Below are 15,327 nucleotides of genomic sequence, written 5' to 3'. Positions count from 1 at the left end.
GAGTCTGAGCTAGGCAGAGTTGTCTCTAAGCGGAAAGGGGGGGGGGGGGGGGGGGGTTAGGTGAAATTTCTAGCGATCTGTCACCATGCTTTAGATCTCATCCACCCAAAAAACCAACCTGGTCAAAAGAAAAAATCGATTGCTTCATGCATTTGCATGTACTCCCCCTCTCCTTCAAAAAGGTATAACAACGACGATTGGCCTCCATCTCTTGAACTAGGCTTCGTGAAGCACGAACGAGGCTATAGGTCTTGTTCATCATCATCATATTTTATTCTCATTGCAGCATTCCAAGATACAAAAGACTTAGAAAAGAATTACAAAAGAGTGTTCGCAGTGCCATGGACAGAACGGGTTTTATAGTTTCAGAGCGCGTTTGCAGAGTATGGTTATGGTGGCGAGCGTGGCTTTGAGTGGCCTGCTTGACCCACCACTGTGATGCTGTGCTCACCGCCACGATATGGGTGACAATGAACCTGTTATCGGCGTTCAGGGGGCGCCAACTACTGACTAACGCGGTTCTTGGGGCTATACCTGAGCTGCCCTTGCCGGCCAGTCACCCTTCCCTTCGCTGGTAGTCCTTCTTCTCTTTCGCCTCGTTTACATTACTTCCGCTGCTTGTGCCTTCCTCTCTAGTGGTCCGACCGGAGTCGTTGGCCCATCACACGTATTTGTTGTCAGTGCCACGAATTATGCGATGACACCTCGAACTGATCAGCGGCACCCCAACGTCACGCTGTGCAGTTAACCTTCGAATGAAGAGCCTAAAGGGAAGATTTGCTTCTTCTCTGGAGTTTTTATTCAGAGGCCACAGCGTTGTTGATGTAGTAACTCTAAGTAGATAAACACCCTCCTCGGACAGGGTTACATATTCGAGCTTCCTCTCATAACTGCGAAAGCGAAAAGTTATTGCAGCGCTTACATTATCGGCTATTTATATAAGCATCTTGCGGGCTCTTTCTTTCACCTTTGCTTAATTTGTAATATTGTCGCGCATGTAATACCGCATTTTTTAGGGCCTTACAGCTGCTATCGGAACCACTTTGGTTCGTTTCCTTTGATATAACAAGCACTAAATGGGGGTTCGTACCATACTTCTTTAACACAAATAATCATCATCATCATCAGCCCGACTACTCCCACTGCAGCGCAAATGCCTCTCATGTCTCCCCAATGAATCCTGTCCTTTGGAAGCTTTGCCACCGTGTCCCTTGAAACTTAATGCAACTATGTAATCAGAAAGCACCTACCTCTTCTAGTGGCGCGAATTATGACTGAAGTCACAACTTACTAAATGCTTACAATGCAAGCTTAGCAAGAAGGTGAAGTTTGAGTTGATAAAAAATGGTTGAGCATCTCCTTGTCAGTCCGTATCATATAGCACGCTTTAAACTACTGTACCAGATAGCTAAGCAATCGGTGTTTAAAGTGTAAGTTCAGCGCATTTTGCTTGATTATTTGAGTATATCCCTCTTTCGCGGCTTTTACCTTTACATGCCCGCTTTTTTTTCTGTTTAATGCATGGAGTTGGTCCTACCAATTTTTTTTTATGGCAGGTAGTTTGTATTCTACATATCATTGTTCATCTTATGGGTACGCCTGAACATGAAATAAACATGCAATAAATATCCCTATATATATTTTGTTGCATATTTCCCTTCCATAGTACTTGCTATTTATCATGAAAAATTAATAACATGTACTTTCTCTGCTTTCTTATGTTGCGTCAAGGATGGGCAATTACTGAGTGAAAATTTGTTTGGTATATTGTATCTCTGCTATGGAGAAAACGTATTCGTAGTTACCATAGAGGTAAAAGTTCGGATGGCCTCTTCAGGTGTGAAACTGCCCTTAGGTTTGTCACCTATAAAAAAACGTAGCAATTTGTCCCAAATAAAACACTACAAACAAACAAAATGTCAAAATTTGGACTTTCTGGTGACTGGCACGGTAGATATAATTGTTCAATACGGTTACTACTTCAGCTCATTTGGCTGACAGAATGATCTCTTTATTTATTCATCTCTCTAAAGGCGCCGCAGCGTAAACGTCTTGTGCTAAAAATGTAACCCAATAGCCGAGGCGTCGCAAAAACGAATTTCGCTAGCTGGACACGGGAAGCTGAAGTGACAGACCTTCTGTTTTTTTTGTTTGTTACCGCTCCACTAAATGCTAGTTTGAAGGCAGAGTCAATGAAGCAGGTTTTTTTTTTTTGCGCAGCATTTCTCTTTTTCTTTTTCTTTTTTTGCGAGAGAAGAAAGGTGTGACGAAGTCTCGCACAAATAACATTTGGTTTATTGTCTTATGTACACGACATAAAACACACACAACGATGTCTTATTTACCATTATTGCGAAACACAAAACTGCATGTTTCTTTTTCTTAAACTTGTTCTGGCTCATTTATTAGCTTATACACATAAACGTTGCATTTGGCAGGCCATGCGGAATCACTTATGTACACCTTAATAATGTCGAACCTCTTCGCTCCTTTCATTTTCTGATGGTGACATTGCTCGGCCTTTTCTCAAATGTAAAAATACATAACTTAATATGTGTTCGTGTGCGTATGTGTTAAAACAGTGCAAAAGAACAACCGTTTATGAGTTGAGATGAAACGGTACACTCAAGCGTTATTCATCTTCATCCAAACTTCTTTTCCAGGTTTTTGGATAAATTCTATTTCCCCCAGAACAGCACCACACGCAATATTTCAATGCTTAAAAAAAATGAGCTCTGAGGACAATTCATAGCATCAAAGCACTAACCACTTGTTTAATGAAATGAAAAGAACAACAAACAAACCGCAAAATGTCTTTGTTCACAAAGTGGTGCGCTCTGGAAAGAGTCTTCAACAGACCGCCGAGAATCCTGTAGCTGCCCATCTGCTTCCACCGAATTGTTTATTTTCCCTTTTTTATTATTATTTTACACGGCATCTGGTGACGAAATAGTCAGCACTTATAAAGCCGAGACAGACTCCTTATTTTACAAGCAATTTCAGTGCCAGCATTTAGAGCGCTGGAACCTTGTCTGTCTGCCGTAGACTCAGCAGGTGGGGGGGGGAGAGGTTGAGAGGGGAGGTGGGGAGGGGAAGGGAAGGGGCAGGGGAGGAATTAGTCTGACGCATGCCTGTGTTTTGCAGGGCCCTCATCCATCAACATCGGCGTAATGGCACAGCATTTTCCCCAAGCAACAGGCTGTTGTCACAGGCATCGATATGCCACCGAATATACGAAAGATGGCTGCCCTCTGAGCTTCAATAACGAGTGCTTAACAAAGTCTTTCCAGACTGCAGTCTTCCACAGTGTGTCCTCGCGTGCGCGTCCGCTCAGCCGCGCCATTTTGTGGTTGACACGAGACGGCGTTCCCACGCGAAGCCTGGAGTGACGCTGAGACAGCCGTCTTCTTTGCGTGCGACGCGCAATCAGGGTGAAAGTGACATTTACCGGAAATGAGCTGGCCTCGAAAGGCATGCGTCGTCTCTTGTATAAGGGGCACGACGCGGCGTGTACGTGAGTGAGCCCATTATCGGTGACCTAGACGCGCGTCGTACAGCGTCGTTGTCATCCCTTCGCGGCGCTGTTCCGACATGCTCTGGCGACGTTGCGATGTTAGTTGGCACTGCGGGCGTCTGCGATGAGGACCGCCCGGAAGGGGTCGGCGAACAAGCCGGAAGCTTTCTGCGTTTTAGCTAACAGGAAAGGAGCGGCTCTGTAGGCGCTTATCGTCATGCATTTGTCATTAACTCTACTGCTCACCGGATCATTACGATAACGAACGGTGGCTAACGAATGTCTTCCAAACGGCGCGAACGAATATTATGTCCCAATCAAGTAACACACGCAGTCATGCTGGAAACTGGAGGTATTTAGTGGTGAGGCACAGTTAGGCCGTAGAGCCGCAGCTCACGGATTCAGTCACAGGGAGGGTTGCAGCGCATGAACAGTCATTTTTCTGCTGGCCAGCGCTCTTTGTTTATCAAACTTATTACCTGCCTATCTTGTAGCAGAAGGGCGATCAAGCCACCCATCGGCTCGCTTGCGATTACACGCGAACTGTTTCTCTTGCGGTAACCGAGTATACGACGCTGCATCGATATGATTGCAGGTAGGTCTGAAGCAGCGTTTGGCTTTGCTTGACCTATAGCACTGCGCATAAGCCGGCGGACACTTCAACAGATACTCATAAAACAACCTAGGCACGCTGTTCAAAAACCGCAGGAGGACGCGCAGCTTGCAGTACGCCGTTTGCATACTGCGAGAAACCTATGCAAAGTGGGTGAGCGCTATAGGGATGGCCTGGGCACCATTCGTGGGTAGGTGGTTTGGGAAATGAGCCGAGGGAAAGGGGGGGGGGGGGGGGTTGTGGGACCTGGGTGTGGGGTGTGGGAGGGGTCTGGGGTGGAATGGGTGCGCAGTGTCGTTATCTATCTATCTGGTGGACTAGGCCTTGGCCTTGGTTGGGGGCTCGGTCTCGTAGGTCAGGTCGTTGAGGTAGAAGTAGTTGGGCGAGTCCTGGCAGTTGACATTGTATTCCCAGTCGCAGACCCGGTACCGCTGGTTGAAGGCCGTGTCGTTGGCGCAGATGTGCGGCACCCTACGTCCGTAGGCGTCGCACATGTGGAAGATCTTGCAGTCGAACTCCATGTCGGCGTAGAAACCGATCGGCTTGTCGCTGCAGTCGAAGTGGAATTCAACGTCCGGAAACTCTTCCCATCGCTTCGCCTGCGTCGGGGGAGAGAACAACAGGGAACGCATTAGGGCTCGCGTCAGGCCGAACAACTTGCGAGGCCTAAAAAAGTAAGAGCCACATCTAAGAAAATCGAATTATCATTATAGGCTCACAACCAAGCATTTAATTGTTGCGCAAGCTATATTGAATTCAAGGCATCAGGTAAAGCGACAGCGGGTAGCTCTGCTATGTGTCAACACGGAACAATGCGGCAGATCGCAAATACTGCGCCACTCTGCAATGCGTGCGAGTACGCCAGCACGAACGCCTGCAAACGGTTTTCAGCTAAGACCTTCTCGTATCTTCCGCTCGCATCGCGCCTTCGCGCCTGCCGCTATTCAATTTCGCGACGCCTCCCGGCGCTATAAAGGCCCGACAATGGGCATCAATTCGAAAGGCAGCCACGGCGTGAGCGTCGCGTAAAGGGCCGTTCGGTCCGTAGGTCGGCGGGTCGCTTCGCCATTCTTCGACGGCCAACGAGCTCTCCGCCGCAGCCGCCGGGATCCTCGCCGTTGCGACGTTCGTTCCGCACAACAATGCGTATACAGTTTACCTGCGCGTCAGCGGCCGGCCGCCAGCGCCGGTAGCTTGTGGCGACTCTATTGAGCGCCAAGGTTGCGTGCGGCTCGAGGCAGAGACACACACACATTGCGGCGTGCGTCACCCCGTTGCGTCCCTCGGCCGGGTTGCGCATCAGAGCCCCCCACTGCGACGCCGCCATTAATCCCGGAGCCGCCGTCGCGGCCTGCAGCTTTCGCACACACAATGTCAGTATCAAGGCGCTTTGGCACGCTGCTTCGCTGTTCAGCGGCGCTGCGTACGTGCTATCGCGGCTACCTGTGTCCGTAAATCACCGGTGCGAGGGGGAGGGGGGGGGGGGGATGTGGAGGCGCGCGCCGCGGTGCAGTATTTGCCAAGTGCGCGACCGCGCGCTCGAGAGTCGAACGAACGCTTCCTGGGCCGTATACCGCCGTGGGCCGAGGATGTGTTTGCTCTTGCGTGACCGTCCCAAGGACGTCATTTCCTCGCGCCACGGGCTGGCGGTAATTTTATGCAACCGGCCGGACGCCTCCTGCTGGTTTACGGCTTTGTCGAAGAAGACCCGGGAAGGAAAAAAAATAACGGCGCTATCTTGTAGACCTGGGCTTTTGCTTTCTGAAAGGGTTTAACTTAGTCGGTCGAATGCTAGTGACTTTCTTACCAAGCGCTGGAAAGCAGCTGCGCGTGCGTAAATGGCGTGCCTGCAGCCGATTAATCCTACCCTCTAAATAAAATTAAAAAGGAGAGTGTCAGGGCAAAGTTTTCTTTGTGTCGATTGGAGTCGCCGCGAAATGTCAGCGGTAATCCTCGTAGTAAGTTCGCTAACCAGAGACGCAGGCAATCTCTCTATTGCATAAGACGCCGGGGCTGCATAAACGAAGGCAATGAAATGAAAGTTCTCAATAAAGGTAAAGTTCTACAGCGCTAAAGAAAGACGAACACACAGGATACAATGGACAGGACGTTCGTCTTTCTTTAGCGCTGTAGAACTTTACCTTTATTGAGAAAGGAACAACCAGCCGAGCAAGTGGTTTTATTGAAGTTCCAACTTGCTCATTTTTTTTTAAGCGCCTATAGCGACCTGTAGTGGTTCGCTATAGGATTTTTTTTTCGGTTGCTTAAAACTGAACGTGCACTCACCCTGTGAAGCGACTTTCCGCAAACCAGGTAGAGGGCTACAAAAAGAAGAGAGGAAACAATAAACATCACACATCAATCGCAGCGCTTGCGTTGGGGACTCGACAACAGACGGGCAAGAGAACGAAGTACGAGGCCAACATCTCTATAACGCACATACAAGTGAAAAAAAAAAACTACGTAATGTTATGTTACGCGGTATGTTATGCGCGGTTTAAAGTCCCAAAAACAGCACACGGATTATGAGAGATGCCGTATAGTCCGGCTAATAATAGGTTAGTACCCTTGTACACGCCATGTTTACAATCGAAAACGCAAGTCAAATAGGCATTGTTTCTGCATATCTTTGCTAAGGGAGTCAAAATCCGCAGCTCTAATCAGGAAAGCTTTATTCTAATTGAACATTAAACTTCACTTACCAGCAATTCTGGTTGGCCACATGTGCTAAAAGCTGCGCAATATAAATACTAATACGCCTATATGGGAGTAAATAGGGAGTAAGCTGTCCTATATATCACTCCCTATTATAAAATAGAGGGCGCTAGAGGACAGCTAATTCCCGCTTTGCTCCTTTCCCTTTAAAGTGCGGTCAAGCAACCTGACGAGGTCCAGCCAACCCTTACAAGGCACCGCAGACGAGAGCTCTGAATAAAAAGCAGACATGAAAATGGGTTTCTCTACAAGGATAGAAACGGTTTGCCAACTAGTGGCTCAGATTAGTCAGCTTAAAAAGGCTATAAACTCTGATAATCTCCACTGAAAGAAGGTCCGCATGTTTACTCCATTTTTTTTTTTTATTAAGTGGCAAGCATTCCTTGTTTTTTTTCAAGATGCGGCGGCCCTTAGCAAAAGCAGCTGGCTTCGTAATGGCTCACTGGATGCAATGGTATGCAAAAAAAAAAGGAGAAAAAAAAGCCGTAAAGGCAGGCTACGAAAATTAAAAAAGTTGTAAGAGCGTCTCAGAGGGCAACGACGCAGCCAGAATGCATAAATCGGCCGTATATCAGCTGCTACGGGTGACCTTCTCGTGTTTTCCGGAGCTCGCGCGCAGATGCTATGCACAGGTAGCGTACTCGCTCAAGCTACAACGATATCGAGGTTGCCCCTCAAGCCCAGTGGTCGTAATTCTTATTTCTGTTTCAGGATTGGGCCGCGATGCATCAGGTGATTTCTGGAGATGGCATAACATGGAATATACTCACCGGTTAAGGCCAGCGTATAAAGACGAGTATACACATTCTCTGGCTAAAAAAATATATATAAAAAGGTGCTATTTTTTTGTTCCCTATACAGGCTTCCTCGCTGCTACGAGACTAGTTTTACTTGCTACGACTGTGGCACGCAATCTTTACTGTATGTCTTTGTTGATTAAAAGATGGCCCTCCATTTTAAATGATGCTGCCACGGTTCCTGAAACGGTTAACTATACAGAAAATAGTAGATCGGGATCAGCGTTGGTATTGAAGACAAATTTACCATTTTTTAATTCCTAGAACCCGAAACCGCCGCGGTTTCCCAGTGGTTATGGGACTCGGCTGCTGACAGGACTTCGATGCAGGAGAAATCCTTAAGTAACGCGTACTGTGCGATGTCAGTGGACGTTGAAGAATCCCAGGCGGTCGAAATTATCCGGAGACCTCCACTAAGGCACCCCTCATAGCTTGAGTCGCTTTGGGAAAAAACCCCATGAACATAAACATTACGTGGGCCCTTCGTTAAAATGAAAGAGCTGTGTTTCCGATATGTCGCCGGATTGCTCGGCAAATGTGTACAGAAAGTCATGCATATTCATGTCCACGATGCCAGTTGCTAAGAATCTGTTGAACGTGACTGAAAAGTAGCGTTCTCGTAAAAGTCATATGACCCCGATTGCTCTCCAAGTGCTGGCCTTATTTTCTGTCATCTGCGTTCATTCGGCGCATAGACAGCGTACTGTGGCCGCGCGATGATATTGTCGATATATCGAAAGCATTTTATACTTCCAGTCAATTTTTGTTTTCGTCATTTAAGACGCCAAGGATGGCTAAATATTTCTTGAGATCCTTTTCTTTTTCTTATTTTTTTTTTGCTTATTCTTGTTTCGTCCGGTGCATCGTATACACGTAGCCAGGAAAGATCTGTATTCCAATAAAGAAAACAAATATTCGTTTTCGAGGGCGATGACAGCATAAGCTTTCATTCGCCAGTGTAGCATGTCAATGTCTCCACTGCGCATTGTATACATTCTAATCCAACGCAAGTTATCAGGATATTGGGGACTTTTCATTCGGAATGCTTCAATGCCCTTTAAGCTCCCAGAGCCTCCTTTAATGCCGTAATGTAAGGGTACGGACAAAAGTAAACGAGGTAAGCTATCGCCTTTTAAATACTGATGCGACTGCATTACAGGCCTCATCCCGGAAAAAAAAATCGACGTTGTGGTCTGCCATAAAATTCGCTGATTGGGCGAGACGACTGTGACGTCAGCAGGTCACATGATGTGCAATACGCTGCCTCTCCACCATCTCTTCTCTCCATCTGCATCATCGCAAACAGAAGCCTCATAACGGAAAAACTCAGCGTTGCGGTCTGTCGTACCCACGTTGGCGTCTGTTTTCGAACGAAGCACTGCGTATGAGGAAGCCAACGCGCTTATTCGACGCGATTATTAATCAAAATGTCGCTGTTCAACGCGAATGCACGGACGCTAATGAGCGCGATTAAATGAATGAGAATGTAATTTACATTCTACGAGACCAACCATATTTTCCCTTGGGATGCTGAAAACCTTCGCCTCGCTACGACTGGGGCTACCAACACTAAGCGACGAGCACAGCGCGAGAACAAACAAAGCGAATGCTTCTTTCCCCGCGCCTAATTGGATTCGCAACAAAAAGCAGCAACGCCGCGCATATGTAGGTCGCTGCTTGCACGGCGACGAAACCGGCTCCCATTCAAAAGACAACGCGGCGGAGGCGCGTGGCTGCGGGGGAGAAGCTCCGACCCCTCTCGTCTTCCTCTCTTCTTTCAACGGTTAGTCAGGGCGCACGCGAACTAACTACTCGCTACCACCACGTTCCTCCCTCCCACTCTCCCGCAATAAGCGGCGAAGCAAAAAACGATAAGCAAGCACTGCAAAGAGCTTCCAAATACCACAGACTCGGGCAAGCAGAAAAACAAAAAGGAAATGAAAGTAGTACTGCGAAGAAGGCCCGTGCGAAGACGCGTTGCAAAAAAAGAAAAGAAGCAAAGGAAGGAACAAAAAAGAGAAAAAGTAAATCTCGGCTTAAGCGAGTGCCCGGAACGATGTAGCCGCGCTGATAGCGTGGTCACCGCAGTGCAGCGTACCGGACATGAAATATCGTTGGAGGCCGCTGAAGCTACGATCGAGAAGAGCAGACAGCGCGCGTGTTCGGGCCAATGCCGCGCTTGGAAAGGGCACGCATCCATTTGGGACTGCGCCGCTGAAGCGCGGTCTCTGCACGCGCGGACGCGATGCTATTCGGACGCTTTTATTGTTTACATGACCGCAGTCCGCTCGCTCCAGGGTCACAACGACGACAAACGAATGAACAATGAATAGAGTGGAAGGTCGACTTGTGGAGAATGGAACTGTAAGGTGCTCCCGGTAGCCGGAATCGCTCAAGATTATGTGGATCCATATGCGAACGTTTGTGCAGGAGGCCTGCTTTTTTTTGTTTTTTTTATCGTATTTTCTTAATATTTTGACGCAGTGATGCTCGCTGCATTTGCAATCCCTGCTGGACAGAACAGCACGGCCATTTTATGTCTAGAGTAAAGGATCGCTTTTACAAAATAAGCATTGAAGATGGACGTCGCGAAGTTCTACTGCGCGCCTCGGACGTGGCTGAATGTTTAACTAAATAACACTGCGACTGAGTCTTCTTTGCGGAAACAGCTTCGGATAATAAGAAAAATATTTAATTCGACATAATTGTGTTTGACAAAAAAATAAAGCTGTTATTTCGCGAACGTGGAAGTGTACGGCGTGCGTGCATTAATAGTTTTTGAGCTATTCATACTGTTTTTGTCAAATAAGAGGCTTTAAACAAAAACACAAAGCTTTGATGACGCATTTCTGGCCTCTTCATAGATCACAAAGGAAAATTATTCTAAATAGGGATCCCTCAGCAACTAATGAGAAGTTATGGGGTCTCTCTGTGATAAATTTCAGGTAATTCTTTATGAGCAAAAACAAAAGTTCCTCTATGAAACTATTTTCTTCTTTTTCCAGATTTTAAAGTCAATGTTTTTTCTTGAAGCGAAAAATATAGCTTGAGTGCGAGTAACTAACTTTACTTCTTAAACGTTGCAGCTGCGGTGGAGGGTAAAGAGAGGAGGAAGCCGCAGCGATGAATTAATGTGGTTAACGTTGCCAGAAATAGAATGATATCATTTCGAGCTGTGCATACCCGTTTGATTTGTTTTACATTAATACTAATGTCCGGGTTAGAGCGTGACGCGCACCGTGATTACGTCATTGAACAGATGCCCTCTTTGGGTGGTAAGCTTAACCTCACCTAACGACCCAAAGCCCGGCGATTCTCATCTTCGGGTAAACATGCCTCACAGATGTCGGCCCAGGTGTTGCGGGAAACCAGGCAGAAGGTTAACGACGTGTTAATGCAACCGCGTGACTCGTTCCCCGGGAACGTATTTGTTTGCAACTATATATCTTCTTGTTTTTGATATCAAACATTAGCACAGCGCAGGACTGGCATAAAGACCAGTAAAACAGGAATTAATGAGGAGACGCTATCAGTCTTCGCTTTTTTTTTTCTCCAGTTTCTGCCGGAAACCCGACATTCCAGAAACACGAACTTTCCGTTCCACGACTCCACTTTCTTCCCGCTCTTTATGCGCGGCAACTCAAACACGGAATTCCACGCGTGAAACAAACGAAAGAAGAAAAAAAAAACTAAGAGAGGAGCAAAGTGGAGGAAGTGTCTTCTTCCTCTGTGGATTCACTGTGGATTCTCGTTTTCGGCAGATGCGCTCACACCACGCTTCTTTCCGGATGATTTCTGCCGCCCGCGCACCGAGCGAAGGCATCCGCTCTCCTCTTTCAGCTCTAGGCGTCGTCACGAACTCGTCGCGCTCTTTGCACCCTGCCGGATAGCGTTCAACGAGGCCGCATCTCATTGACGCCGTGGGGCTTTGGCGGCGAGCCGCTGACCCCGCGGGGGAGAACCTTTCCGGCGGATCAGACGGAGTGCGCCGTCGAGTCAATTGCTCTGCCGCTAGAACGAAGCGGTTCGTGAGTCGAACATCATCTATCATCTTTTCGTCTGGCGAGCTGTCTGTCGGCCACAAGAACGCAGTATAATAGGACGCCACGAGGTTCGCGGTGACAAGCGTATAGGTACAGGATCGAAGCCTCTTCGCGATACCATCGCACCAGCCGTAGGCGTGGGAGACGGTCTTCAGAAGAGGCTTCGACCGTCGCCCACGTCAGCGGGTAATGCAACACACTCGTAGCTCCATTTTCTTTGAACTAGCATGTGTCTTTCATTGACGCTGGGACCTGCGATTGACATGTCTTCGCCCCATTACGCTGTCGCAAGGCTGGTGGTTTGGGGGCCAAAAGTTACACTGAAATAGGTCAACTTCACATCGAGCGTGATGCGGAGAATGTGGACGTAGTCTCTTCCGCGAATTCCTTTCGTAGGTAAGGTAACAGGAAACGCCGAGAGATTTTGTATGCATGACGTGGCAATGAGAGGGGTTTACGCCGCACAAGTACGGCTCTTGACAGCGTAAATTCATCCTCAGGCGTTTCAGATGATATCGATAAAACTGTCAGAGAAAAAGACAGGGGTCGCTTTAAAAGAAACCCTGAATGTAACTTACGTGTATCTGAATGGAAGACTTCCTTGGTAGGCGAGATGAAGTGGCGAGAACATCGCTTAAACACGAGTTTCCGGTTTTTCCTAGCGAGATGACGTTGTGTACGTCCCTCTCCCTCATGCTGATGTCATCGCAAGATATGACATTGTGACGTCACTATCCATCATGCTGATGTCATCAACGTAGCCACCTCCATCGAGTGTTTTCATCGCAAGATCTGAGAGAGAACGCATAGACCACTTTACTCGGTGATTCTCAATAAGCCGAGTCATAGCTGATTGCACTCATGAGAATATCGATGGGCCCGGCGTCGGTGGTAGTGACTATAGCGCGCACGCACAATCATTAGGGTCGCGCCATCCCTGCGCAGTATCGCTTGTGTATCTGCGCGTGCTATCGTTCGACGTCCTCCATCCGCGCAGCTCATCAAAGCGACGACGACAGGACATTAGCGTCGCTCGCGCAGGTGCGCCGTCGCCGGCCGGGGCTACGCGGCGATCATTTACGCGGTAACACATATCGACGCCGAACAGAAGGCAAACACGTTGCGCCCATAAAAACGCGAAGCGCGCGCGCGGCTCCAAACCTCATTAAACGTCGCTGACCTCCGGCGAGCGAACGCGCGCTCACCGCGTTGCGTTTCTCAGCCAAGCTAGACGAGGCGGCCGATCGACCGGTCTAATAAGCAGTAATCCTCTGCTAGAGCTGCAACCTGTTTCTGCCGTGCTTCTCCACAAGCTACAAGGAGGCGTTCCCGAAGGCGCTCAAGATTTACCGCTATCACCCGGAGGAAGGAAGGAAGAGGAGCCCGGCGCGGCCTTGACGGTACGGAGGTTTTGCAATGGCCGCCCTTTCTTTCTCCCTCCCTCCCTCTCTCTCTGTCTCTCTCCGTTCGCTCGACAGCGCGAGCTTTGCATCGCAGCTTTGAATGCATTGCGCTGCTTCTTCGTACGCTGCGGCGATCTGCGCTGCTAGCCACCTGCAGCCCCGCGTAGCATCCTCGCGCCAAACTGCACACCGCGCATAAATTGCACCGCTGGAAGCTCGGCGCCGGTGCCGACGTTGCCGCCTCACGTGCTGGCCAGGTGCAAGTGTAATGCTTGAGGGCGCGATCTCTCCGATCGATGCACACGCGTGATCCAAGACGTGGGAGCCAGTCGCCCACACTTTGTATTGTTTCGTTTTCTTTCGCTTTGTGGGCGGAGTATGTAACGTAGGGAGGCGAATGAGGCTGTGACACTGGTGAAGGGAGTGAGACGCAGGGAGAACCAAACAAAGTTGTAATGACGGGAGAGTCTGAGAGGTCAGTCGCAGGAACATTTTGATGGGCTGCTACGCTTTACAGTGGGAATGAGTGCACGATAGGCTTGTCTGGAAAAGAGAGGGCGGGTTGTTATTCGTCCTGGGAAAATGTCTCGCGTTAAGGCATATAGCCAAGACGACCATACTGGCTATTGTTTCGCGTAGCTCCTGCAAAACTTACTTGTGAGAGGAAGGAATATAGAGCCCTCAAAATTAAAACGTGGCGTGGCAACTCGTGGTATGTAGAATCTTCAGCAGAGGCTTCACAACTGAGCCTCAACTGGGCAGTAGGAAGCAATTCGACTTGAGCAAATGCTGGCCACCAGATATTCTTTTCTGCCTGCCTTTCTTTGGTAGGGTAAATATACTATACTCAACATTGCTGTTATCCACATGTAAGCACATTCCAGTCGACTACTTGAAAAGTCTTGCTTCCCCAAGATGGATCTGAAGAAGGCGACATTCCTCAATAAAAATTGGAAGTATTAGCCAGAGAATACACATGGGAGGCTACTCCAGATGAGGATGCTAAGGATGAACCAATGCGCATTCACACAACAGTCCCGCGCACACACATACAGGGATAGGATTTTAACAAGGAGCATATCAGTTCTGTGTCCGTGAACGACTTTAAAGAGGACTTCGTCGCACGCAGCACCACGGCAGCGTCTCTCCAGGGCCGAAGTAGAGCCATTCTCAAAAATATACAGTGCAGGGGGTTTGCTTCTGAACCGTGCAGTGGGGCTCTTTAGCACCACTGAAGGTCCTAAGTTTCCGTGAAGTGAGGACAAGAGCTCCCCTCATAGCCGAAAGTTATGAAGCGCTGACGACGTAAAGCGAACAACGCTGCATGACTGAGAAGCAGACCTAGTGGGCTGCATAGCTTTTATAAAGGCTGCACATAATAAGACTTGATATAAAATCTCTAAGAAAGCCTTTCGAAGTTCTCCTCGCTAGCCGGAAGAATTAAATCCCGCCTCTGTAGTAAAGTTACGTTTTCTCAGGTTAGCTGCACTCGCGTTGCATACTTGAGTGGCCGTACTCCTCATACCGTAAGCAAAGAGAAGCTTGCGCACACAATGGGATGCGTGAACATCTGCGCATGCCACGGGGTAAGGTGCAAGGTTGGGCTGCATTGTTTGGCGTAGCGGAGGCGGAGAGGCAATTACTGTCCAAGTAGATAAACGGTGCGAACTAGTTCTCGCATTTTGGCGCCCGCTCCGCGTTATTGTTCAACGGCCCTCAAGCCTTATTGCGCAACACTTTGTATAATGGGCGCTGCCGCATAAAAGCAGATGCTTTAAGTCATTTGTCTCATTCTCCTTGATAAACCTGTTCTACACTCGGCGAACGTATAGACTAGTGATGTGGACGACAAGGCGTAGTGATAAATCGATTTTCTTGTCCTTCTATGATATCCGCGAATGGTGATGGAGTAGGGGCTTTCACAAGAGAAATAAAGACGTATTAATATCTAAACTTGTGCATCGTGGACTACGAAAATAACGCGGAATCGATAAAGTTCGTCTTTCAATTAGAAATAATCCTGAAGGGAGTTCAGGGCAGATGAAATACTTCAAAAAACAAAACGAAAAACAGGGAAGCAGGGAAGCCCCAACCCTCTAGCCGACGTTTCGATTAAGAGACGTCATCTTGGTGAAACGATGCCGAGCGGCTTCCCTCGACCTTCATTCAGTTCTTCGTTCTGTGCGTTTTTGTTCTGCTTTTTTGCAGTTGACTAAGCATTTTAGAAGTATACCTTTGAGTA

General features: G+C 48.3%; 1 protein-coding gene across 1 annotated transcript in view; it reads right to left on the bottom strand.

The window, feature by feature from the left end:
* Positions 1 to 2,274: 2,274 nt before the first annotated feature.
* LOC149339392 (U-scoloptoxin(01)-Er1a-like) overlaps positions 2,275 to 15,327 on the bottom strand; it is a 34,034-nt gene continuing 20,981 nt past the window's right edge. Inside the window, exons 3-4 of the mRNA XM_089550464.1 lie at positions 6,414 to 6,448; positions 2,275 to 4,726 (exon numbers count right to left, since the gene is read on the bottom strand). Of these exons, the coding sequence (XP_089406590.1) occupies positions 4,445 to 4,726; positions 6,414 to 6,448 (317 nt within the window). The 3' untranslated portion in view covers positions 2,275 to 4,444. The remainder of the gene's footprint in view (positions 4,727 to 6,413; positions 6,449 to 15,327) is intronic.

This window comes from Amblyomma mixtum, chromosome 6 (genome assembly GCF_055824585.1).
Source record: "Amblyomma mixtum isolate Tamu chromosome 6, ASM5582458v1, whole genome shotgun sequence".
In the NCBI taxonomy this organism is placed as follows: domain Eukaryota; kingdom Metazoa; phylum Arthropoda; class Arachnida; order Ixodida; family Ixodidae; genus Amblyomma; species Amblyomma mixtum.
The sequence above is the reverse complement of the archived record's forward strand: the minus strand, read 5'-3'. Positions and strand labels throughout refer to the sequence as shown.